The sequence below is a fragment of the Cygnus atratus genome, chromosome 2 (assembly GCF_013377495.2).
Source record: "Cygnus atratus isolate AKBS03 ecotype Queensland, Australia chromosome 2, CAtr_DNAZoo_HiC_assembly, whole genome shotgun sequence".
NCBI classification, from domain to species: Eukaryota; Metazoa; Chordata; class Aves; order Anseriformes; family Anatidae; genus Cygnus; species Cygnus atratus.
Window position 1 is genome coordinate 66,356,119 of NC_066363.1, and position 27,774 is coordinate 66,383,892.

The window sequence follows — 27,774 nt, forward strand, 5'->3', positions numbered from 1 at the left end:
AGGTGTTACCAACACCAAGTACATTTTTAAGGACAAGTAACATGACCCAGCCTATCTGAGGACCAAGCTGCATGACTATCTTTTTTTCCTGCCCATTTGCAAATGAAGCCAAAAACATTATACTTGAGCTGGCAGGGAAGAAGGGAAACAAGCGTGTGACCGAAATCTCTCCAAAAAACAGAAGGCATTAGAGATTCTTATTAAATGAGAAATTGTAAGCTGTCACATTGGATCTTAAGAAAAATGTATGCGCATGACAACTGTATCTACCACGAATATAACAAAAACTTTTCAACATACTATTGTCAAATACGTTATACCTACAGTAAATTTGAGAGTTACTTGTAATAAATGCTACTAAAACTACAGAAGGTCCTTGACTGGAAGAGTTTTTCATCTCACGTGAACACAAGGTTTTTTCAAATATGCCCAACTTCCAGTAAAAGTCAACAGACTTTTAACCAGTATATAATTGCCTCAAATGCTTTTGAAACTACATCAGCCTAAAGACTGCATTTATCAGCTAGAAATAACCCTAAAAGATACCTAATGAGAAAATCAGTGCAACAGGAAGAGTTGTAATGAATCTCACTGGACAGTGCTCCTGATTTTTTGGTTGCTTCTGGAATATTAAGCAAGTTAAACACTATGGACAGTAGCATACCTTGCACTGCCAGAGACCATGTGCAGTACTATTCTGCTTTCTATGGCCTTCCACAACAGAGAACCACAGACTAGAAACTGAAGCGTAGCCAGAGCAGCTATATCCTAATTGCCATGGTACAATTATACTTGCATAATAAGAACCAATTTATCTCACGCTTCTTCACAAAACACTATGTTTTAGTAATCGTGTAATTGTCACCAGAAAAAATGTCTTTGATTGCACCAGATCAAAGTTAATTTAGTGACAATGCTGAATTTAACCTATGGCAGCCTCAGTAAGAAAAACTGCTATCTCAAACTTTATGCTATTTCTCCATAATAAAAACAAGTCTGATACAAAAGTAGGCTAAAAATTTGAATGCAAAACTGAACATTCTAAGCAAATTCCAAGGAAAGCACCTTCAATTGTCCTGAATATCAAATCAAAAAATAAATAGCAAAAATCCTACTATGAGGAAGCCTACTGATACAAGAAACTTGTCTGAAGGTTTAAAGACCTTATTTGTAGCACATTAACATTTTGTATCCTCAAGCCAAGCTTCTGCTGAAGCTCATCAACAGAACAGTGGGTCTCCCAACTAAAATAATTTATTAGTGACAGTTATTTAGGATAAGTGAATTTTAATACTCCATATAACTAAATATTTTAACCATTAAATCTTTCTTCAAAAAGCTTTTTGAAAACTTTTTCTTTTTAAAAGCTGCTTTTATAAGATCAAATTAAGTTGAAAAACCTAACCAGGAACCCTTATAGATTAGTTGCTATGAACCTGTGTTTCTTAAAAAGCTGATATTTAATGACTACCTCACAAATAAGAAACAAGAAACTTACATACACAAATATGCAACTTATGCAAATATACTATTGTTTGTGACCGGAAAGGCACCAAACACAGACATCCAGTCAAGTAAAGTTTCAAACCTGAATAAAAGCAGATGTACATTTTGTTGGATCCCACAAAAATTCAACTGCATTGAGCTGGCTTGGATTTGTCTTGATATCAATGACTCCAACAGACATTGGAATATCTGTATTAAAATAAGTAGTATATATTTTTAAATGATAATATTCCAAGAAAATACTAGAAATACATGTTAATACAAGGTTACCATGAGCATATGTGGGTAAGGGAGAAAATGTGGGCTTTGCCAGCTTAACCATAAACAGTTTCTCAGGACTGATCTGAAGAATCTTAGTAGTACTTAACATAGTAGTACTTAACTTAGTAGTACTTAACATACAAAGTGCTCAACGTTTGGGAGCGTGTTTTGATTCCCCTCCTCCCCTGCCAGCCTGCCCACCCACCCACCTACAGCTTACGCACCAAAAACTATAAAGTTATGCAAAATAAAGAAACCATGTTGGAGCCATCTCCACAGTCTGCTTTTATCTGTGTTCTCCTAATTACTGTAATATTTAGGAATCAAAATTACAAAGAGTGCTAAATGTATAAAGTTGCAGAATTGCAATCTTACCTCTGCAATACTTATAGGTTTTAAAAGAATGTGAAAGTGGTAAGAACATTTTTGTTTGAAATACATTAAGACAAAGTGGTACATGGAAAACTGGTCTGCATTTTTTTCATCAGTGTTAGCAGAAATATGACCATGTTCAATTTAAATGTGGGTATTTAATCTAATATAACTCCAACAGATAGAAACAATTATACCTAAGTCAAGAAGTCTGTCCCCAGGGCGGTTCCATTTCCATCCTTCTAGCTGCTGGTGCTCTGTATATTGCAACCTTCTATCATGGAACACAACTCTTATAGTACTCTAATGAAGAAGAAAACAATCATTGGATGAGCCACAACATTAGTATATGTTTAGAAACAGCCTGAAGATAGACCACTAAAACACTCCGAAACAGCTATACTGCTGACAAATAGGTATTAACAATAACAACAACACAGCTGACAACTATCAGTATCCCTAAGTATTCTAGAATACAGAAATAAAACTGAACGGCAAGAAAACTTGGTAAAAGTGCAAAAACAAATTTACATCTTATTGCATATTCTAAGGGTCACTATAAGTTATGCGCAGCAAACAGAGCAACACTGACAGCACAGTATCAATTCTGTATGCTACATACACTTCTTTTAGAAAACTTGTTTAGAAAGCAAAAGCCTTCATTTATTCTGAAAAGGGGTGAATACGGTTTGACCATTTTTAATGGGAAATTTTGTGAAATACTGTAGAAAGTTTTAAGAAATTAATAAAAAAAATCTTCCTAGTACTCATAAACATATTTACAATAAATCTTACTTTAGTTAATAGCAAGGAATAATAAACAACTTCCAAACTATTTGAGCTATTCTACCTAAAATATTCATTTAAAGATACTAGGATTTGATTAACTTTAATCAGCTAGAAGCAATTATCCAGCAATACCTATTTTTGTGACCAGTTCTGCTACAACTGTGCTCTTAACCATATTAAAGAAATTTCTATTCTGCTATATAAATGCAAATACAAAGCAATTTGTTGCACAGAAGAAAAAAATATATATTGTATTTATGAATTAATACTGAATGAACAAAACAGACAAATTTTTTAAAGTCTTTTCTTTCATTTCTACAGTCATATTAATAGTGGACAAAAGTGGTAAAAACAAAACCAAACATACAACTTTTAAATGAAGTGCCTCTTCAAGATACATTTCCTTAGTTTTATTTTAAAGGTAACAGAAAGCGCATATGCATACACACAAACACACCACCCCTTTTTCACTGCACTGTTTGACAGCTATGAAGCTTCAAAGTATCTGGAGCCACTTTCACCAGCATGAAATGTCTTCTTTGTTCAAGTTCTGGAATTCCAGTATTTAAGTTTCCTAAATGGAAGTTTTTTTTCTGATGCAGCACCACAACATCTTGCTGTAAGAAAGTTTCCTTTTTTCAACTCTTAACATTGCTTTGTCCTATTCTACCTACCAAATGATTCGTAACCAATATATGAACCTATCATACGGCAGCAGAGAGATTCTCCAAAGCTATATGGAAATAGCACCTAAGGGGGCAAAATATGCAGCAGGCTTATTACATCGAGTCAAAATGCCAGGCTGTAAAGTTTTAATTGCAGAGCTCACAAATCCCAATTTTATGCTTGTGCTTAAAACTTCTTGAAATTATCTCTGAACAAGCATCCCACAGACAAGTAAGAGCAAGGCATAGGACTACACAAGCCAGCCAAATTTCACCAATGATATAGACCAAAGCTGACAGGTAAAGACTCAGTCTCCCCCAGACACACCATTCTGATGTAATTTTGCAGTACCATTGTCAAAGTAACTTTATTGAAAAGATGTTTCCTTCTTCCCCCAATAAAAAACACGAATAAGATTTTTTTCTGGAAAATCTGATAAAAGTTGACAGATGCTTAAGAGAAAAATCCAATCCCCCCAGTAATTATTTTAATAATTTGTACCACAAATTGGACATTTTTCACTGTACCTCATTCTTATACTTTGTGCAATACCTCCGATTCACAGTATCCTTCTGATAATATTAAAACATAAGGAAACAAACATGGATTAAGTATAGGAGTTCAGCTACAGGACAAACTGTTCATTGAGCAGCACAATTAGACAGGTCCATGGAGTTCCTATGAATTAATCTCCTATGTGTCAATATCTCACTGTTCCAAAAACCACAGGTTGGGCTACGTGCATTTTCCATGACATCTATTAATAAACATGCTCACTACACCTCCTCTTCTTTCTGAGTTACCCTCTAGCTTCCTTCCACACCTCCTAATGAAATGGAAAAAGAGATGGCTCAGAAGACATTGGATACACATCTACAGACAAGTAGGTATCAAGCCTAACATGGAAAAAAAAAAAAGCTGTCTTCAGTACACACAAGCACTCTATGCACTGGATTTTTTTCTTTTAATATTACTGGTCAACAGTCACTCAAGTAGCTAGTGTTGGCAGAAGAAAAAAACACAATCATAAAATATACAGCCTCTGTATTGGATTTATCTAACCTAACTTCAGATATTTATGAGTTCAACACTGTTACCACAGTCTCCTTTTACTGCGCAGAAACACACAGGTACATTTAGTGGAGATTCACCTCACCTTAAAGCAGATCAGACTGCACACTGCACAAAGGCTAAATGAAGTGACTAGCTCACTTTCAGTTATCTAAAGATACATGAAATGAACTCATTCATAAAAGGGGAAATGCATACATATATAATCTTTTAATTTGTAGTAAACCTGAAACCGAAACCCAACAAAACTAAGCACTAGGATCTACTGTGCCTACTTTCATTGGTCAGATCAGCTAGTCCATCTCCCTCCATGAGTCAGTGTACAATAAAAGGTTAAATACTACTCTCTACATATGCAATCAGTAGAGGTTTGTTAGTAACACTATCTAGAGAACTTCTCACCTTCACCAGTTTTCCATTGATTTCTGGTATGTCTCCAGCTTTCCGATTATCTAGCATCCGTATTTCGTAGGACTGACCTATAAAGAAAAAAAAGTTTGTATGAACGGAACAGTCAGATCACAAAGCCATTTTGTGTTTAATGCACCCAAATTAGCCTCTGGTTCATACATGGTACACAAGAATAACAGTACCTGAAACTTCACACCTGAATTTGAACCTGAAGGTTCACTTCACAGCACAGGAATCGGTGCAACAACAATTTTTTTTTGATTCATGTCAAACTACAGATACTTTCAAAGCTTAAGTATTTCATTTTACATTCAGTGCAGGTACTTTTTTTCTGGTGTGTTTCTGTTTTTTTTTTTCCCCCAGAAAAAAGTTCACCAAAAAAGCTGAATTCTGTCATTTTTGAAATTTATGAAAGGCAACATACCAAGAACCACTGCCTAGTCTTCTGAAACAATGCTGAATGCAAGAAATGAGTTTTTATAACTCTTCATACAAAACATACTGCTCTCCCATGTTTAATTTTGTCCATGTACCTGTTACCTTTGTATGATCTTTGGGCTTCATATGATTTCAGAAATAAGCATTTAAAAGAGCTTGTTACCAATTATTTCGTGAGTGAACCCATTCTTCTAGTCAATATGACAAACTGTTGTGTTCAAAACAGAGAAGGCTAGAATATACCTTAACTACAGCGACTTTTTCTTCCAATGTGCGCAGCACATATTCATTTGCAAAATCATGCTTCCCTTAGTAAAATACAGGATAAAATAATACTTCGAGATTCACTGAGATCACTTGCAGTACATGCATTGCCTTCTGTATTACCCTCCAAACAGTCTTCACATTCTATTTCCTACATTTAAAAGATATTTATTGGCCTGCCCTACAAGATAAAGAATCAGCTGTTTTTCCTCTGTGAATAAGCAAATGATTTCTTCAACTCCTTTCACAGCTCCATCAATTGATGTTACCTTCAACTATGAAGTAGGGGGTTTTGGTTTTGCTGTAACACATTTAGCCCATTTATGTACATACACTATATACCTGCAGGCTTTTTTTACCCCAGCAACATTTGAATATTGGTAACATAAATCTATATAAAAATTAAATGTACCTAGTGCAGCTGAGCAAAGCAACAGATTATTTCAACTCCTATATTTATAAGGACTTTTTTTCCTGTTATCAAGATTTATTCAATTACCAGTGTTATTTTATTCACATGGAAATATAACACATGCAAGTCCATCTGAGTGTATACACAGCATCTGGATTTTTTTTTAATTCAGAACTACTAATAAAACTCCTGCAAAACTTTCTCTGTTCTCCTCCACCACTGTTTTGAAAGGGCAAAAAAGAAAAAACTATCCGGATCACTTGCACTACAAGTGTTGCTCACTTTTTTTTGTAACATTTTAGGTACAAAATGGCATTAAAAGAGAAGATTTGATGAAGGCAATAATCAAGGAATACGAGAGACTCGAAAATGCAAAAATGGCATTAGTGAGTTTTTGAGACAAAGGGAAAGATACATTCCATCCTGGAGTTTTGGACACGTAGCTGCTTTGAAAGTATGAAAAGCAGTACAGCACTGATTATTCTACTCATTTCAATGCTGAGCACTCTGCTCTTTCCTCAAAAGCAGTCACAGGAACAATGGAACACAGGGCACTAGAAAGTTTAACTGCTGAAGTTTAACACTGGAACTGTGGTAGTACCCTCTTTCACAAAAATAACATCATCACAGAATAGTTAAGGTTGGAAGAGACCTCTGGAGGTCATCTGGTCCAACCTTTCTGTTCAAGCAGGGACACCTAGAGCTGGTTGCCCAGGACCAAGTCCAAACAACTTTTAAATTACCTCCACGGATGGGGACTCTATAACCTCTCTGGGCAACCTGTGCCAGTGCCCCGTTATCCACAATATAAAGAGGAGCGTCCCAATGTTCAAAGGAAACCTGTGTTTCAGTTTGTGCCCACTGCCTCTTGTCCTGTCACTGGCCAGAACTGAAAAGAACCCGGCTTCATCATCTTTGCACCCTCCCTTGAAGCACCTGTACATAAGACCCCCCCAAGCCTTCTCTTCTCCCAGCTCCCTCGGCTTTTCTTCATCAGAGAGCTGTTCCAGTCCCTCCATCATCTTTGTGACCCTTCTCTGGACTCTTTCCAGTATGTACATGTCTCTCTTGCACAGGGGAGCCCAGAAAAGGACAAAGAACTTCGAGTCTGGCCTCACCCATGCTGAGTAGAGGGGAAGGATCACCTCCCACGACCTGCTGACAATACTTTGCCTAATGCAGACCAGGACACCATTTGCCGCCTTTGCTACAAGAACACCTTGCTGGCTCTTGTTCAGTTTGGTGCCTGCCAGGGCCCCTGAGTCCTTTTCTGTCAAGCTGCTTTCCAGTTGGGTGGCCCCCAGCACGTACTGGTGCATGAGGTTGTTCCCCCCCCCGCCAGGTGCAGGACTTGACACTCATGCTTGCTGAACTTCCGAAGGTTGCTGTCAGCCTGTTTTTCCAGCCTGACAAGATGCCTCGGGATGGCAGCATGATCTTCTGGTGTATCAGCCACTCCTCCCAGTTTGTGTCACCTGAAAACTCACTAAGCGTGAACTCTGCCCCAGCATCCAAGTCATTAATGAAGATGTTAAACAGGAATGGACCCAATATTGGCCATGTCTTCTATTTCCACGTCTTATGTCATCAGGGCCCCTGTCCTTCACTGTTTTCTCTAGTCTTCCTTTTGCTACATACATACATACAGCAGCTCTTCTTGTTGCCTTTGACATTACTGCCCAGACTGAATTCCAGCTGGAATTTAGCTTTCCTCAACTTCATCCCTGCATGCTCAGACAGTGTCTCTGTATTCCTCCTAGGTTACCCGTTCCTGTTCCCACCTGCTGTGTACTTCCTTTTTATGTTTGAGTTTGGCCAGGAGCTCCTTGTTCATCCATGCAGACCTCCTGGCATTTTTACTTGACTTCCTGCATGTTGGGATTGACTGCTCTTGAGCTGGGAAGCAATGACCCTTGCACATTAACCGGCTTTCTTGACCCCCCGTTTCCTCCAAGGCCTTATCCTACGGAACTCTACCAAGAAGATCCTTGAAGAGGCCCAAGTCTGCTCTCCTGAAGTCCAGTGATGTGATCTTGCTTTCTACCCTGCTCCTCTCAGGATCCTGAACTCCACCATCACAGGGTCAATGCAGTCGAGGTTGCCTTCAACCTTCGCATCCTCAACAAGCCCTTCATTATTGTGAGTATGAGCTCTTAGCCGAGCACCTCCCCTCACTAGCTTCTCTGTCATTTGCATCAGTAAGTTGTTATTGATGTTCTCCAGGAACCTCCTGGATTGTTATGCCCTGCTGTGCCCTCAAGCAGAAAGATACCAGGTTGGTTGAAGTCCCTGATGAGGATCAAGGCCTGTGAACATAAGGCTACTTCTGGCTGCTACAGAGGGCCTCATCTACTTGTTCTTCCTGGTCAGGTGGCCTGTAGCAGGCACTCACTACAATGTCTGGTGTTTAATCCTTATCCATAAACTCTCAAGTGGCTCATCATCTGTCCCCAGTCTTCAGGCATTCCAGTTATTCCTCCACATAAATGGAAACAGCATCTTTTCAGGAAAGACGGGGCAGGGAGGTGAGGAGTGTGTATTGAGGAGTGTGCATTGCAAGCCATCCTACCCTGTCTTTGTGATCCCAACAAGATCATAGCCCTAAAATTGCACAAAGATTTCTAATTCATCAGATCTGCTCCCCATGCTGCATGCATTAGTGCCCATGCACTTCAGAAAGGCATCCTACCACGCCAATTTTCCAGACAGGGGTTGGGGTTTCCCCATAACTGTGCTTTGTAAACATTTCCTTTCTCCATACAAATACTAGAGGTGACCCTGTTTATGCCAGCCTTGTTTTGTTGATTTTTTTTTGTTCCCTTTTAGTCACATCACTCCAGGCCCTTTGCTCATCAACACTGTCCATCACTCCCTCACAGAGCTGCTTGTGACTTTCCCTCTCCCATCATTCCTAGCTAGAGCGCTCCTTACCTACACACTTCCCCTTTAACAGCAATTCTCTTCCATGCCACTCCTGCTCTTTGAGGATACACACATCTAGCAGAACAGCAGCCAGCTTAGAATACTGACCTAACACCTACAAAACACATTCTCCACGGACTTATTTAACAGATCTTAGTTAATAAGAACCTTGCAAACCCTTGAGCAACCATCATCACTCCAAGATCTGAACTTCTAGAATCAACTTTAACTGAAAACCTAATCACTTAAAATATTCTATTAGCTATTCCAATTAAAATACTTACTGACAGAGGGTAAAATCAGAGCTTACCTAAGCATTCCGTTAGGAAGCGTCTTAGCTTAACAGACAGGGCAAACATTCCCTTTGCCTCTGGAATTCCCAATCAGAATATGCTAAGACAACCGCTGATGAAGTTGAAGAGGCTATCAGGTCTCTATGGTACTCCCCCTACTCACAATCCTCTTGAAAATGATTTAAGCAAGAGACTGTCTGATAACGGGGCTGAACTAGAAACCAGAAAAGTGAAGTGACCGGGATTAAAATCACTCCTTTTCTAGATGATTTAATCCAACTTATTACACTGACATCTGTATCAGTATAACTTGGAGTAGTGTAAACTACAAAATATGACCAGAACTATTTAGATCCCTATTTTAAACTGACTTCAGTGTGAAAGATATCATCTCTCAAAACTATCCCATGATTAATATTTTAGTACGTAGGGTTTGTACTAACAGCTAAGAGAGAAATTGTTAGGAAAAAAAAAACATCTAGGCAGCAGAAGTATTTGTCTTTCCATCTGAAGTATTAGCACAAAAGAGAAGTTGGACAAGTGTTTGTTTCCAAATTTATTTTGAAAAAGGATATACCGATGCCTTTACTTTTCAACGTCACGAAAAGTTACCTAGGACACTGAAAAACAGCAAAAGAACTTTGCAAAATAAACCTTTATATTAGAAGAGATTTTCAAGGCCTGATGAAACAATTACAGTTATTTCAGACAGCGCTACTTAAATAGCAAGCTCTTCTCAGAAGCCAGGTAACACCTTTTTCTAAAAAAACAAACAAAAAAGATTCATCAGCTTGCCATCTTGTGCTGGTTCCGCAGCAGGCTGAGCTGACCTTGAAGCTTTGTGTTTGGTCAGGGAGGTTGGATCCTGACACTGAAAGAAACAAAGTATATCTCTACAGATACAAAACTTTCAAGTTTTGTAAGTAGTGCAAAGCATCTTGCTGGTCCAGCATAGTGCTGCAATTGCACTGTTTTTTCCTAAATGGAGGACGCTGGGTACAAGAAGTGATAAAAAAAATAAGGTAAACCTGCCTAAGCAAATTGCTGAACTATACGATCATAAGGTTTGCAAGAAACTATTAACAGCCTAACAAACTTACAATACTCTCATTAGGAGACAAGTCAAGTAATGTTTAAAGCATATTTAGATGGATTGGCTGCTACAAGATGAAGCGCTTGGCAACTTCATTCCCATGGAAAGCTCACAATGATTCCTTGTCACCATCAAATTACATGCAATCCTGCCTTCACAGATTTAAGGGGCCCAGTACACAGTTCAACATTTTCAGGCACTAGTAATGCATCATCAGACATTCACACTACAAGTAGTAACATTTCAACTTGAGCAAAAAGGCTGTATTATCAAAAATACACAGGTAAAATACATACATTCTATAATCTAGTTAAGCAATTAAGTTAAATATCTCACCAAAACTAGTGAAAATTCACCACTACATAGTTTAACCTGTCCTCTTAAACTGCACAATAAAGCTGTACACTGCTCAGAGAACTACACAAGAACTAAAAAGATTAATTGTAGCGAAACGTGGCAGGATAGGAAGTATACATTTTGTATGAAAAATAAAAATAAATAATAATAATAATAATAAAAAAAACTGTGCTGCAGAACCGTGCCTTCTAATTATAGTGCTGTCTATTAAGAGATTTTTGGGTCCAAGTACACGAAGAAAAGAAAAAGCAAAACCAAAAACAGAAACAGTGAACCTACAGCATTAGAGCTGGGGTAGGTAGGGGAGAGTGTACAAAGCCCATCAGTATAGTCCATAAAATGTGAAAAAAATGTGAAATGAATCAGAGTTGAGTTCAGAATACTAGCTGACTCAACTTAGGACTTCAGTGCCATTTCCAGAGGTGAGGGAGGTATTATCACATAACAATGGCTACATTCAGATTATTTTGTTCAGCAGTCCTTTGGGCCACCTGTAGAAGAAGAAACATTTTTCATGCAAGTCAGCCACAGGCTGAGGAAGAAAAAAAGAGCAAGACTCACATGAGAGATTTATCTGCTTAATTCTGATAAATGTATACAGACAAAAGTGTAATACACATGAACTACAAAGGTAACCAAAAAGGTACCTACACTTGCATTTGTTCAAACATGAGACTGTTCTGGGCAGGCATCTACAGCTAATTTGAGAGAGATCACAATGGCCTCTGTTACGCAAAACGTTTTGTTTAGGAACTGACATTTGAGCATTTACTATGACTTTTGAGGGCGTTTGAGTGGAAAAAACATCAGAAAAACACGATATGCAAATGTCATCCAATTGATTTGCTATTATTATTTAAGTTTAACCAGGAATGCAAAAAAGTTTTTGTATTTTAAGCAATTATTACCACCTTAAGTTGTTGTGTTGTCTTACATAGGTTTGAGAAGTTGTATACTCCTAAAAATAAGTTATGTTTGTTTGATTTTATCGGGGGGCTGGGGAGAAGAGGATGGAGCAGGGAAGACACAAAACAGAAAAAAAAAGAAACAGCCTATATGAACAGAATAATGATCAACTATAGCTATGAATGTGATGCATGGACAAAACAAGATGAGTAAACAAGATATCCAAACTCACTTTTTTCAAGATATGAAACAAATCTAGTTTTAAGATTTGTATCATAAGCTGCTTTCACTGTAGCTATTCCTGCAACATATGCATACCAACCTTGATTCAAGTATGTAAGAGTTTCATCATATAATTTTACTGCCGGAGATGTCGCAGCACACATAACATACTGGAAGGGTGGATGTTTGGTCTCATTTTCTGGAGGAAGGCTGGAATCCTCCTGTTTGAAAATAGGCAGTGCCAAAACATCACTGAAAAGAAAAAAAAGAAATAATTCTGTAAGACCATTGGCCCTGCTTTGCCTGAAGTTTAAATAAAAAAGACTTACCTTTTTCTAACAATGTTTTAGGTTAGAATACATAAACAATGCTCTACTATCTAAGTAGACAATAAATACAGTTGTGCTGAGCCTCTGAAAATTTTATCTTTAGTTCCTGTCTCCACCGTAAAAAAGTTTATTTCTAACTTTTCACCTGTCTATACATGCAAGCTTGCCTGATGTACACGTAGCTGAGAGCAATGCATGTACTTTATCCTTTGAAATATTTTCCCTGAAGTAAATTATACTGAAAATCCTTCTCCCTATTTTGTATAATTTTATTTAATGTATGAATTCTGTTGACACTGAATATTTTTTCAATCTTAGTTATTAGATTTTACCATACTCAGAATAATTAAGCAGCAGATTCATAAAACGTAAGTTACAGAAAGCATACACCAAGATTTGCTTCACTTATTGCAGAAAATGAGACTGGCAAAACTTAACAATCTGCAAAGTTTCTGAAGTAAAAAGAGCATTCCAGGCTGCTGTTTTGTTTTCCTTGTAAACAGCAAAATATCAAAAATAAAACCTCAGAGATTAGTGCGTTCTACTCCACGAAACTGTTCTAGCACTGAATTTTTGTTCATGATGAAATTCGTATATGCAGCTCCATGAAACCTTCTCTGAAAATTAGTTTCTAAACTGAAGTAAGATTTCTCACACAACGTCAGCTGTTCAGTTTTTAATCTAAACGTACTTTTTCTGTTTATTTCCTTTCCATTTATCACAGTCAGAGATGTAATATATTTTGCAAAAGAATTCTAAATGTCTTATCTGTATTATGCTATTATTTACTCTTTGTACCGTAAAGTTTTTGAAGTAAAATTATTTCTTGCCGTAACTCATTTCTGTGAGAGCTTGTTTTACAGGAAGGGAATTCTGCAATCGCTCTCGATTTTCAACTCATATCTGGAGACTCAGCAAGTATCAGTATAATAATCAATTTTTAAGAAGTGAAATTCCAGCCAATACATGTGTGTCAAAGAAGACCATAGTATAGTCTTGGTCTTAATAAATATGAGGTATTAGGAGTGCAGCTGGGGCACCCCAACATTTCTTTCAGAGCACATGCCACACACAGCGAGGTAAAGCCCAGCCACATCATACACCACCACCCTGGGACCTGGAAGAAGCTACACTGACCTGAAAGAGGAAACACTTCTGAATGGTGAACAAGTCTAAGAAGTTTACCTGTATCTTGTACAGGCTTCATGGTCCCTCCCAAAAGTAATAACTAGAATTAAAAAAAAAAAAAAAAAGACATCCTCATGGGTTCCTTTCCACTAGGAGGGAACCACAGGAGATGCTACAAACAAGCATCAAGGCAGGAAGCTGTCCCAAAAGCACAAGAGTCCTGCTGGACCATACCATAGTTACTGGTGATGCCAGGTTCCCAGACTGGAACCCCGAAGAGGCTGTATTTCTTAACTAGCAATAAAGGAGGATAAGAAACACCCATATAAGAGAACTCTCCTATATGTATACAAAGAGTATAATGTATAAAAGAAAATAATCTGTTTATGTAGACAAAAGTAGCCACACATACAGAGGTAGGACAGAAAACTTCACAGATCAGTGGACTACTACTTGAGGATGACTGAGAAGAACCACCCAGGTGCTTCAGGCCTTCTTGCCAGTCAGAAGGGCAGCCCAACACAAGAGGGAGCACTGCAACAAGCCATTCCTCCTCAGAGAGGAGTGGTGTCCCAAGACAGGACTTGGGACAGCCTTAGGAGGCTTTGCCTGTGACATACTTCAGCACACAGAACACTGGTTGATGTTTTTATGAAGAGGAACTTTAACACTGAAAGAACATGGCAACAATTACAATGTTTAAAATACACACAGAAGAGTAGAAGTGCAATAAAGCAGATATGCAAAGCATGTTACCAAATGAATAACCCTTAGTTCTTCACTAATTTCTGCAGTACTTGCTTTCACATAACATGCAAAATTAAAAGTCTCATCTATTTATGAAAACTATCTTTCAAGCCTTCATTTTCCATCTATGGTTTACAGACAAAAATACATCTGGTCTATCTTAAAATGTGTGTAGTGGTTAATGAACTAGTTAAATCAACAGATAAGGCACTTGAAGCCAACAAAAAAAGACAAATTTAGCCAACTTTAAACCTGCTTTGTCTAATACACACAAAGTGGTAATGACTAACTGCTACTGCAGGGGAAAGAACATATCCAGCTCCTCAACCCTACAATTTAGCCATAGAGAGCACAATGCACATTCTTAAAAGCCACCGTTCCAAAAAAAAATGCTCTAGAAGGCAAATATAAGAATGCACAAGGCAAATATAAGAATCTTCATAGATTTTTCCCACATAAAACCACATATTTTTCTGATAAAAGAAACAGTCTTCTAGGTACCAGTACATTCCAAATAAAAAAGAGGAACCACTGCAATTCAAAACTATTTCTTAGAAATCTTTAATCGAACTTCATTTAATTAACATTTAAGGTTTGTTCATGCAAAGAATGGCATGGCAGTGTCACTTAAATGTGTTCCCATCTGAAAACAGATAAAACCTGCAGGCAATTAAAGAGAGTCAATAAGGTATTCATAAAGTATTTCAAATTGAGGTTTTAAATACCCAGGAGCCTACGATTCACTAGTGCAGGGTTTTTTGGGCAAAACCAGCACAACAAATTCCTGCTGCATAGGCTGCACCCTCCCCACCCTTTCCCTTCAAAATATTCTGGGGGGCTTTTATGTAGGGATCTCTGTCAGTTCATAGCACAGCCCAACACACGGCTACACAACCGAGGCTAGTAGAAACCAGATGATAAAAATCTTGGTGTGGAGAACCCCCCGTCCTATCCAGTGTGACTTGAGGGCAGGCACAATGGATTAAGTCCATTCCCCTCCTCATGCTTAGTAACAGGAGCAATGAAATCAGCTAATGTCTATGCTAACCTGGGAAATCATCGTAAGCATGCAGCACTGAGAAACACTAGAACACAAACTGTATGGCTCCTAGCTCTTGAAGGCCAAAAAACCCTGCTGCTTATCCTTATGGTAACTCACATAGGGACCATCTAAATTTCACTGTGACAAATGTTTTCTACAACAAGAATTCATTGCACACTTGAAGAATTGATGCCAAGCATACTCACAATTCAGAGTAGGAAACCACGTGAAAGCGTTATTTCCTCCTAGAGGAATGAGAAATTATTCCCCCCAAAACAGAAACAATCTTCATTACACAACAAAGGTATGCTGTAAAACACATCTGCAACACCCAGTTTTAACTATCTGTGCTACAGAAGTACATAAGTGAAACTTTACCATAGAAGAGTAGCAGGAAGGCATACAAGAGGAAACAAGGTGCAGGTTACAACTTGAACCCCAGCATCCAGTTAGATGGAGCACGTGCGTTAAGCTATCCTATTTTAAATAGCCTACATGAGCAAAGTACAGAAAGACAACAAAAATTACGAGTTAACTCCTTCCCATGTTTGTGAAATGTCTTCTTCAACCACAAGATCACCTTTCTTCCAAATTCAAACCCCTCTTCAGAGCACTTTCTCTGAAGCATTACGAAAAGAACCTGCCTACTGATAACGTGGTCATAAAATAAATGAAGAACCTCCTGTCCTTATAAAAACAGGAACTGGTATGTCATCAAAATTCAAAGTGACACTCCATCAATCTTTGCCTTATCTGCCCTTCTGGGTTGTATACTTTTGGGTGTGAGAGTACTCAACCATCCAAGAACACGCAGGTCTTTTGAACTTTAAACCATGGTTTACAAGGGCAAATACCTTGGGAAAAATGCTTCTTGAACAGGATTTGAATTGGAGTTAGGATTTGGAGTTATGCTCTACACTGTTAAGGTGTCGGAACAAGCAATAAGAAAACATAAAGATCTGATACTTCCTAACACTTTCCCTGTGTCCACATAAGCAAGCTCAACATGAGATGAGACCACCAGAAGGAGCTGCTGGAAACAACCTTCTCTGAAGTAATGCAAGATGAACAAGAAAACAGGTGTAAATGTAATGCCGAGCCTGGGAATCCCACAAACCATCCTAATGGGAACTGGTTAAAGGACTCAATTTATGGCACACCTGGCAAAAGCAAAACACACACACACCAAAATCCCACTGCCAAAACCTCCGTACTCCTACTCTTGACAGGACCGACGAAAAGGCTTAAGAATAGCATTTACTTACAGTCACAAATCCCTGGTTCTCCATCCACTCCTCCAACACAGGGAGGTCAGACAACTGCAGTATAGGGATTGCTAAACGGGAAGAATCCACAAAGCCTAAGTGATAGTAAACCTGCTGCCCTGCTATCCATCCCACATCATGGGAGGTGTACACAGAATACAGCTATGCAAGTCTTTTCCTTGACCTTTGGAAATGTATTCACGCATCTATTTGGGGAGGGGGATCAATGCTAGTGATGTAGAACATCAGGTTTACCTTTCAACATGGCCACCGAACCATGTGCAACCATAAGTGTTTTATGCATGGTAAGAAACGCAGGAGGTTTGGGGATTTTCCTTTTCCACAAATGCCTATTTCCTGACAGGTATTTACGTACTTGTGTCTGCACACACAATCTGGCTCCAAATCCAACCAGCACATAGAATTTTATTTTACAGAGTCCACAGGTCAGTAAAATTTACTTTTTCTACAGTGGAATACATTAAAGTAGACAAGAATAGTACAAAGGAAGCTTTTAAATTTACTATGCAGAAATACTGCTTACGTTTGAGAAAAACAAAAGCCCTTTTCAAGTTACCTTAAGTTCTCCTTTTAAAAAAGGAATATATAACCCGTGGCAGAGTCTCAGAAGAGTGGGTGGTGTTAAGGAAAGCAAAAACAAGTCATCCCGTCAGAAAATAACAGCAGCCACAAGGAGAACAGGGCCTGAATGACATACCTCCATTTCTTTCTTTTTTGCAAAATGACAATACATTAAAGACAGTAACTGTTGTGACCCAGTCTTGTTAAACATAAGTCAAGAAAAGGATGTCATGGACCCCAAAATTGTGAGATGAAGACAATACCTTCTCTTCTTCACTTGACAGCAAAACTAAGAGCTGTAAGACAATGGTTCCCTGAATGCTGGGCAGGCAGCCTTAACAGTTGCTTTAGCTTCACCTTTGGAGGAGAGCTGATGCACAATGTTGCCTTACCACTGAAGCCCAGCGGCAGCTCTCCGCAGCACAGTGAGACAAGAAGACCAACTGCAGTAGGGTTTCTTTCTTTCCAGACAAAGCCAAGGCCGGCTCAGTTCTCCAAAGACACACCAAGTTTTCAGAGGAAACAGTAGAGTCAAACAGACCTGACTCTCCAAAAATGGAGGACAGTCTGGATTTTAAAACATATTGACCTTTTGTATGAGAGTTATCTTCTTTTATTTCACTTAATAAGCTTTGATTTTTAATCCAGAAATATATACCAGAATAGCTACTCCTGAAAATAATCAGCTTCCCCAAGGACAGGCCTTAATTTCAACACTAGAAATACCACTGGAACTGCAAGCACTTAAAGAAAGCCATATACTAAGCTTCCAAATTGTACATAAAAATTAATTCACAAATACTAAGGTACTTGTCCTCATATGAACATTCATTTAACTTAATTTAAATTAATTCATTAATGAAATCATTAATTATACAAAATATGGAATTTTGCTAGAGAAAAGGCAAGTAGCTCCTCAAAGTTACCTTGTCAGTGAAACAGCTTGCATTTTTAATAGCTCATACAAAGATGAGTGGTCCCAAAAATTACATAATTCTTGCTGCATTATGAAGATACTGTCTTTTGAACATTATACCAGATCTGTAAGAGATCACTGTCAGAGTCCTAATTCTATATATCATCATCATTATCAACCTGAGTTAACAGCAATATTCAAAACTCACTGTGGTTAAAGTACCATAGTTTTATGTACGTACTGTTTCTTTTTTTTTTTTTTTTTTGGGGGGGGGGGGGTACTTGATACATCTGACAATAACTATTATCATTCGCACTGAAATTCCTGTTTACAGGCAGTTTCTCATTGCCTGAAAATATGTTAAAAGAGAAAGCAGAAAAACTGGGTTTCAAGATTGTAAAGAAATGCTGTGCACTATTTAAAGATGAATCTTCAGAGGAATTCGGTCCAGTCAGCTTCCTTTACAGAAATCTGTACTGATTACTGATCAATGGACGTGAGCAGTTTTCTCAGTATGGAAAAACACAGGAATAACATCACATATTCTACCTCAGGGCACAGCTGTCAACTCAAGGAAACATCAACTACATTACGTACACCCTAAATACGTTAAGGGGTCATATGCAAGTGCTCCTTAAAAAATGCTGGGCCATATAGCTATGGGACCTCTCTCAGTATTCTTAGGAAAACGCTTTTCTATAACATTTTGGCAAGGAAGTGACAAGTAATTAGTTTCCACTGGCACACAGAACAGCAGCAGAGTAATATCTTCACTCTCCATGTTATGCCACCCCTCTTAGTTTTCCAGCCTGCCATCACCACCAAGCAAACAGGCCATGATTTCCCTTAAGTAGAACTCAATACAGCACATAAAATAACTAATACACTTGCTGAAATCACTTCGAGTCCAGCAAACACTAATTGCAATCAATTAGGTCATCCCTTTAACTATGTGTTCAAAGATTAAAGTTGCCATGTTAGTACATGTTCCCGAAACACTTTTATGTGCCTTGTCAAAAATTCAAAGTGTGCAACATGAAGTTTAATGCCAATTTACAGCTTTGCTTATCCAACATTACTTTTTGTGAGCTACTTCTAAGTGCTGGAACTCTTCTTGTGGTAATGCAAAGTATCCAATGGGAAAGTACAATCAACTAAAATAATAATAATAAAAAAGCTTAGGACTGCTGCCCACTGTGAAAAGTATGATACAAACAACCTATACAACAACAACAAAGATTAAAATGTTCAAAGTTCCAAGAAACTGAACAGCGTGCATCACTGGGGGGAGAAATGCAGTCTACAAACAGAAAGGGAAGTCTTTAATAAGCCTTCCCATTCAAAACTAAGAATTTCTACTCTAAAACATCCTAGAAAGAACTGGACCACTGTAAAAAATAAAGCATGCTTCTCAAACACAAGAGTATGAATTATCAAATACTGTTTGCATGAGGAAAAGATAAACTGGAAACCAAATGTTCAAAACATCCGGGCACCTGCCATGCAGCCTGCAAAACCAAACACACCGCTTTGTGGGATGAACGTTCACTTGACAAAGAGAGAAATGGGACAGAAGTAAAATAATAGTCCAGATGAGCTGAATAAAAAATCATGAATATCCTCACTAAAAGAGATAAATCACTTCATTCTCTGAATTGACAAATTCTCAAGGGTATTTTCAATTAAAAATCTGCGCGCGCGCACACACACACACATATATATATATAAATAAAGCAGGCCTACTGAGTTCAAAATTCCAAAACCTAGGAAAATAGTCCTCACTTCTGTTCAAGTGAAACCCCGATTTATAACTTAAAACGAGCATCTTGAAGTTACAGCACTTCACCTGAGAAGCATTTCCTTAAAATATACATGCTAGCTGCAACTCGTGGTGGCCTTCAAGTTTCAGGAAATCCTGAGAGAAAACACACCTTCCATATGGCCAAGAAAACTATCAACTGCTAGCATTTTACGTGTCTCTACTAGAGACTAAGCAACCATTAAACACTAAGCAACTGTCGAAAGACCATAGAGTAAAACGCTTCCCAAAAATCAGAAGTCTCAAAAGTAGTTTCCCTCTTTGCGCTAAGAAGTCACTTAAGAATCTAAATGCTTTGCCTGTAACTGAAATAAAATGTACTTATTTCTAAGTACAGTTTTATCTTAACTTTGAAAAAGCACACCCAAAGACTATTTAAACACTTTTACTGCAAAAGCTGGAAAACAATCAAGAGGTGAAGAAACTGCCAAAGTGATTAAGAACAGAAAGAGCTACATGGCAGGAAAAGGAAAAAAAAAAAAAAAGAGGCCACTAAAGACCTATACATAAATATGGAGAGTGAAGAAAGTACAATCGTGTCACTACCCTATTAACAAGCACAGCGATTACTTGTTCATCAAATAACGTTTTTAAGACATCTGAGAGAAAATGGCTACTGTTTGTTATGAACTGAGTTGTGTTTTCTAGGTGCAGGAGGACAATTTTCTAGCACAGGAGGTCCAGGCGGGCAGGTGCAGGTAGGAGGGATGCCGTGTGCAGGCAGCAGGCAGGCTGACAGCACACCGGGGAAGCCCCGGCAGAGACCCTGGGCTGCAGAAGGAGCACGCTGGAGCCTCCCTCCGCCACGTGCCCGTTCCCCAGGGAGCGAAAAATAAAACAAAATTTAAAAAAATGCAGAATTAGGGAGGGAATCGGAAGGGCCGCCACAGGGCGGGCGAGGCCGGGGGGGCGGCGCAGCACCCCACCCCTCCCTTGCCGTACCTCATGCTGTAGGCGCCGGCTCCCAGCTCCTGCCCGATGCCGGAGAGGCTGGCGTCGAAGTCGTGCACCAGCCCGGACTCGATCGCCTCGTCCATCTTCAGCACCCACGCCATCTTCCGCCGCCCCGCAGGAGGGGCCGGACGGGGAGGGGCCGCCGGGGCACGGCGGGAGAGGGAAGGGAAAAGAAGGGACACGGAGAGGAAAGGGGAGACCCGCAACTGGCAGGGGCAGCGCGGGGGGACCGGGCTCAGCCCCTGGGGGGCCCCATCAGCATCCCCGGAGGGGCTGGGGGGCCGCCGGCCGCCGCCGCTTGTTCTTCCTCCTCCTCCTCCTCCTCCTCCTCCTCCTCCTCGGCGCTGCTCGCCGCCGCCGCTTCGGCCGCCGCTCGAGCCCCGAGCCAGCTGAGCGGCGCCTTGCGCCGCATCATTCAGCGGGCAGGGAGAAGGAGGCGGCGGGGAGGCCCCCGCTTTGCTGCTGCTGCTGCTGCCGCCGCCGCCGCCGCCGCCCAACCGGGAACGGCTGCCCCTTTCCTCCGCCTAACGATACGCCCGCCGCTCACGACAACATGGCAGCCACCGCCGCCAAGGAACGACCTCAGCTCCCCTCCACCCGGCACCGCCCACTGGCCGGCTCTCGGCCAATCGGAAGAGGGAGGAGAGGGGAGAAGGGCGTTGCAGCCAACCCTAGGGGAGGTTTTGCGAGGGGGGGGGGGCCTCGGATGCGAAGCCCCGCCCTCCGTGCTGCGTAGAGAGAGGCACGCCGGGAGAGTGCTGGCGGAAGCGGAAAGGGGAGCGGGCAGGAAGGGGCGACAGGGCGGCCGTTAGCCTGTGGGGCTGGCCGCGCCCACTGCGGTCTGTGAGGTTGTTAGTGCAGTACCTGCAACGTGCTCAGTGGCAGTCGTTGGTTTTCTGTTACCCTCGGGCCTTTGACTTGTTTCTTGGCCCGTATCCTTGGACTTAAGTCCCGTTTGTAGGTTTTCAGATGCATTAAGAGGCTGTTTTCTCTCCTTTAACAGGCTGAAACATGTTAAAGCCTGGTGTGTTCAAGTAGCATTGAATTTCCCTTTCTGCAATATGAATTTATTTTGTAAAAATATCTTGATTTTATGCTGCTTTTCTAATTGATTATTTTATAGTCTCCAAGGAAAGAATCCTAGGGACAGCTAAGCTATTAATAAATAATTACAATTATATTGCCTAGCAGTTGGAGAATACAAGGAGGGATGCAAGGAAGAACAGGACAGACTAGTGGGTTATATTTTAATCATGTTCCCTCTGATCCTAAAATACTTGGTCCAATGAAGGGTGCTAATAGGATGAATAACCCATAACTTTAGGTAAAGAAAGATCCTCTACAAAAAAAAATCATATTTTAATCATTCAGAGGATTGTTTAAATAATTTTATGAGACATTTCATTCAAATGATTCACCTAGCAAGCAAAGTATAGAAAAGTTTTGAGACTATAAATTATATTTTGATCACATAGGAACATGCTGTAAATAAAATTGCATTTTTTTTCCAAAGCTACAAGACAGGAAGGCCCTAATTTCACTAGCAATAAAATGTTATCTGTTATTCAAAATATTCATATGACAGCCTCAAAGATGAAGAGAAACATGCAGTCCATTATTTACGCTTTCTAAAGAGATTGGTAATTTAAGACTAAACTACCAGTTTCTGCAGAGAATTAACCTCAAAGAAAGCTGTAGCGGCATGGGTGTCAGTCTCTTTTCCCAAGTACCAAGCAATAAGGTAAGAGGAAATGGCCTCAAGTTGTGTCAGAGGAGGTTTAGGTTGGATATTTCGAAATTTTTATTTACGGAAAGGGTTGTGAGGCATTGGAACAGGCTGCCCAGGGAAGTGGTTGAGTCACCATCCCTGGAGGTCTTCAAGAACTGTGTAGATGTGGTGCTGAGGGACATGGTTTAGTGGTGGACTTGGCAGTGCTGGGTTAAAGGTTGGACTTGACTATATTAGAGATCTTTTCTAACCTAAATGATTTCCTGATTCTATGAAAATGGTACTGGTATTTTTGCTGCTGTAATTGATTTAAGTGTTCCCTGCCTGCTTCTGGGTAGATAAACAGTTTGTCTGCACATAAGAAGCACATTCAAAAAAGGTACATTTATGAGAAGGGCACGAGCGGGTGCCAAAGTCTCTAACATAGGCAATAACTACCAAGCTACTACAGATTTTAGTCAGAATTGAAAATACTGAAAATATTGCTGGCAAAATACCTCTCTTAAGCCTGGCAAAAAGTCAGCAGTTATTTCTATGATGGATTTATTTTATTTTTTTATTTTTTTTTATTTCTGAAGGTGGGTAACAGGCCAAAAATAGCATAACTAATTCCAGTGACTGTTAAATTACCAAACTGGTAGTTGCTATTCAGTATGCAACAGTCGTGGCACAAGTTAGCTTAAATTCCTATCACTGAAGAATTAGACTTTTAATTGAGACCTCAAACCTTACCTTAGGCAGACATTTATAGACATAACATGGGCTTTAAAATCAAAGGTGGCGTACATAACACCAAAACCTACTTTTCTAAGTGATACAAAAGATATTGGGAGTTTGCAGAAAACCAAGAGCAGTGAACCTTCTGCTTCTGACAGTTGGAGATAAGTTAAGAGCAGGATCCAAGACCAGATAAACCAGATCCAGTTTGACCTATGCATAGCAAAAGTGGTTTATCTACTTACATTACATAGTAATGTAATTAAGCTACATAGTAGTTATAAGACATAAATTTATATGATTTTTTTTAATAGGTGTTGGTTTCTTCTGACACAAATTCCAATCTCCGCTGAGGATAACGTGAGCAGATACAGTAAGACCCATTCTCTTGCAGTTCAGCCTTCAAAAGTTTGCCCATAATAAGCCAACTGAGTGTTAGTATTTGTTCTCCTTCATTATTTTAGGATGTAAAGTAACTTGTTCAATTAAATTATGAATATTGTAGTGCAAACATTATTTTCTTTAGCATTATTTCTATCCCTGGATTATTTACAAGTTTTCACTGGAGGTTTGTAGTCTATGTTTGTGGGTTTTGTTGCTTTTAAAGTACAGGCCTTTGATGTGTTTGATTTCTTTGGGGCAGATTCCTGGCTCAGTCCCTTTCTCAGATCATCTGCTGAGGATCAACCATGTGTACAAGCACCACTTCCCAGCCAGATCTAACCAACTCCAGCGTACAGAGTTGTAGCTACAGTGCAAATCAGCTCAGGTACTCAATTTAAATCTCTATGCAATTACCATGCAGCCTTCTCAGCTTTTGGCAAAAGAGTTTAAAATATCTTTAGACAGATAGCAAGTACAAACAAAAACCTCAAAAACATTTTTCTATTCTTTTCACTTTAACTAGCCAACTAGTCTTGTGATTTTTTTAATGCCTACAGTTGACATTCTGCATATTGTAGTATGAATGGTAGCTGCTTCCATAGCTTTTTCTTAATCCTAATCTTTCTGTTACTCTTCCCATAATTTCACTTTCAGGATAATTTCTTCCAAAACATTTATGTTGGCCTTATACTCAGGGTGAATAGAGTTCAAGATATTCTGAAGTCCAAGCAAATAAAGAAAACAGATGCCTACTGCCAAAGTAAAATTATTCTTTTTCGTTATAAGCAATAATCAGTCCTGACTGGGAAAATTAAGTTGTCACATAAAATCCCTATTCTGCAACACAAGCAACATAAACCCCATGTGGAGTCTCACAGGTTAGGCACATGAACTTTTTTTGAGGATTAGATTGGAGAATTTGTGCCTTAATCATAAACGTATGCTCATCAGTAAGGCTGAGAGCAGAGGTTGTGGAACAGAAGACTCTGTATACCTTATAAAATAATACTGTTTTTTCCTCCTGATTCCTTCCCCAAGCTTTGCCTGCATAAACATCATTCAAACCTTTTCCCATGCCTGGTGGAATGGTCTAAAACAGGACTTAAGCATTCTGAGATCTCAAATTGCTTATGTAACCCTTCAAGCAGGTTAAATCCACAAGCCTGACTTCTCATAAATGATATTCCATGTGGCCTTCCCATTCCATTTCTACACATCCCTATCACCATTTCAGCGGGACTTGCGACTTCAGAGCAAGTCTCTTTCTTAACACAAATGAGCTTCCTCAAAAAACTCTTCCAACTATGTTCCCAGGAAGGGCTTGATAGGAAGCTGTACCCTGAGCCCACACCCGCCAGTCGTACTTGAAGAACTGATATAACAGAGGGTAGGCACGTACAAGCAGGAGCCTGATTATGCAAATATATCTGCGTAGATGTGTCTCAAGAATGGTTTTATTACTGGGATGTGGGAGAAGGCAGAGTGGGGAAGAAGGGATCCTGAGATGCTCCTTTCTCCATCTGCTCTCCACTAATACTGACCATCATGCTCGGCTCAAGTCAATTGCAGTTTCTGAGTAAACTTCACTGATGTCCAGATGTGGGACTGAAGCATGGCAGAGGATCTGATGGGACCAAACAACTTCATGGTTATGGCCAGATTGAAACCTAGTGCCTAAACAGGTTTTTATCCATTCTGCTTAAGGTCATCAGCCTCGAGGGCTAATCTTCTTAGTTCCTATACACAACCCATAATTTATGGAAGTATCCCTCCCTATGTTGTTTTTCAATACAAAACACAGATGCACACTGCCACCCAAACCTACAGTTCAAATGTGTGTGGGAAGAGTAACTTCAGATGGACTTGGATGGCAGATCTTGAGATAAGCATGGTAGGGGGCAACAGAAGCAAATACAGGGGGCAGCAACAAAGACAGACAAGGACACGGTGAAAATGGGCCCTAAGTGAATGAGGTTCTGAAAAAAGCAAGAGGAGACACCTCCTCTGTGCTGAACAGCACTGAAGAAGGGAAGGGGAATGGAGCTGTGAGTGGAGGTCCTCACTTACCCTTGCTATGTGTCTCCTTTTACAGAGCTATGCATGTCACCTGCAAGCAGGACTCCATCAGGAAACTCCTGCACCTATTCTTCATTTCTGGTTTACTGTTCGAGTCAATAGAAACAGCACTATGTTTGCTACATATTTGTGTTAGCCAATCCAAATTTCACATCGCCCTGACCCTTCCACTGAAATGGACTAATTAGGTAAAATTCCACTGAAAAATGTCATTAGTTTAACATTTTTGTTTATCAGAACCCATGTATCACTTCATTTCCTTGCATTTTTAAAATAAAATTTGGCATATTTCTAACAAAAACATGCTCCTCAACAATTCTACAAGACCAGAAGTAATACCGTGATATGGTACTAGGCGTGAGACTACCAACAAGTAAATACCCATATCAAGGTAGATTATTAAATACTATCACGTTTACACACATTGTAATTAGTGAAAAAGTAATAAGCTAAAGTTCAATACAGAGAGTGAACCATGTTATAAATTGAAACTCAATTAACATCAAGATAATATGGAATCTATGTATCTCTTGTCAAAGCATAATCATTTTTAATTATATGAAAAATTTTGAATAGTGTACACAAATAATATTTTAGTCATGAAGAGGTAAAGTAAGCTCATAGGGATATGCTCATGCAATAAGTTATATATTGCATCAGAATTTCAATGCAAAGTGTTTAACCAGTGTGTCTGGCCTGAGACACAAGGGGCCCATATTCCTGATCCTGCATATCAATAGATATGCAGCTTCAATAGATAAAATGCATTTTTCAATGTAGATATGAACCACCAAGGTGCTAATAAATCTGTATGACTTCATACAGAGTTTTACCTTCAGACTACAAATGGAATTTGAAAGAGAAACATTTAACACGTTTATGAATATCACATGAAGACATTTTGTTGCACATACATATGGTGGCAGAGTTGTGAAGATCATGAAAATTCAGTAAAGCAAATCTCCACTGTGGTGACTCCACTGCACAACCTTTTGTCAGTGGGTCTGTGACCGCCAACTCTGTTAGAAGGCTTGAACTTGTGAATTAGCAAAGGTTGTGTAGTCTATGTTATTGTGTGTTAGACCATTACAATTATTATCATTAAAGTCACCCCCCAATCATTTTTTTTCTTACCGCAGGTAGCTGCTGTTACTGGTGGGATACTGGTGATGGTGATAATGTTCAGGCTGGTTGTGCCAGAAAAGCATTTTGGGATGAGATGAGGCGTTGTGCTCAAAGAGATGGTCACTGCAGTGATGGGAAAAGAAAATAAATACACACATTCAAATTAAAGTTGCCGTTGGTTCCTCTCACACCTTTATATTTAGCGTCTGCCACCAAGTTTGCAGGTGTCACCCTCTCCAGAAGAGGCAGAGAGCTGAAGTCTTGCCTGGTTCCCACCTCCTCTCCTGCTCCCCAACCTTGATGCCTTGTCAGCTGCTGCCCAGCTGCAGGGCTTTATTGCCAGCTGGTGTGACGTCGGGTGCAGCCCAGACTTGACCAGCATTGCCCTTTCTCTCCTCCCCTCTCCCACACAGTCACTGTGCAGAACTGCACATGACAGAGCCAGGAGAAAGAGCAATTCCGTAGCACTGCTGCCCTAGAGAGGCAGACAGCTTTCTCTTCACACAGTCCACGTGAAGCACACAAAAAACAGAATGTGTGTAGGCATGACTGGAGAAAAAAAATTAAGAAGGGGTAATATGCATTGATGTCTTTAAGACAAGCAAAATAGCTTTGCACCCATGTTTAGACTGTATCCCTTTTACCTTTTCATTCTGTACTTCTGTTCAAGTGCCAGATTACTACATAGTATACCTTATAGTTATTTTCTTGTCATTAAAAATATGAAATAAAAAACAACAACAAAACACTGTCAAACTGCAAGGAAAATATTTACTACAACTCCCCCTTCTTCCCCCAGCCACACACACACTCTGGGGAAAAATCATATTCAGATGCAAACCAGCTGCTTGGTGCATCCATGTCTCAGTGCCGTTTGCTTGCCCAGGTTTGCAGCTAGGATGGCAATATGAACTTTAAAACAAATGAAATAGTACCGATCCTGCTAAGACTTTGGCACTCAAAGTTAAGAGGGCACAC

The 27,774-nt window shown here is 39.6% G+C and overlaps 1 protein-coding gene and 1 long non-coding RNA gene across 5 annotated transcripts in view; one reads left to right on the top strand and one right to left on the bottom strand.

The window, feature by feature from the left end:
• The window catches only part of UBP1 (upstream binding protein 1), a 38,823-nt gene extending 17,458 nt beyond the window's left edge, over positions 1–21,365 (bottom strand). For 2 of the 4 annotated variants that reach the window (XM_035568835.2, XM_035568837.2), the window contains exons 1-5: positions 20,754–21,365; positions 12,084–12,235; positions 5,068–5,144; positions 2,337–2,442; positions 1,589–1,695 (exon numbers count right to left, since the gene is read on the bottom strand). In XM_035568835.2, coding sequence (XP_035424728.1) covers positions 1,589–1,695; positions 2,337–2,442; positions 5,068–5,144; positions 12,084–12,235; positions 20,754–20,866 — 555 coding nt within the window. In that variant the 5' untranslated portion in view covers positions 20,867–21,365. The remainder of the gene's footprint in view (positions 1–1,588; positions 1,696–2,336; positions 2,443–5,067; positions 5,145–12,083; positions 12,236–20,753) is intronic. The other 2 variants (XM_035568839.2, XM_035568838.2) reach the window with 2 other exon arrangements.
• Positions 21,366–21,397: 32 nt separating this feature from the next.
• On the top strand, positions 21,398–27,300 carry LOC118259373 (uncharacterized). The gene is made up of 5 exons (XR_004782018.2): positions 21,398–22,506; positions 23,526–23,584; positions 23,855–23,980; positions 25,688–25,859; positions 26,811–27,300. It is a non-coding gene; the product is annotated as an uncharacterized LOC118259373 (long non-coding RNA).
• Positions 27,301–27,774: the final 474 nt, after the last annotated feature.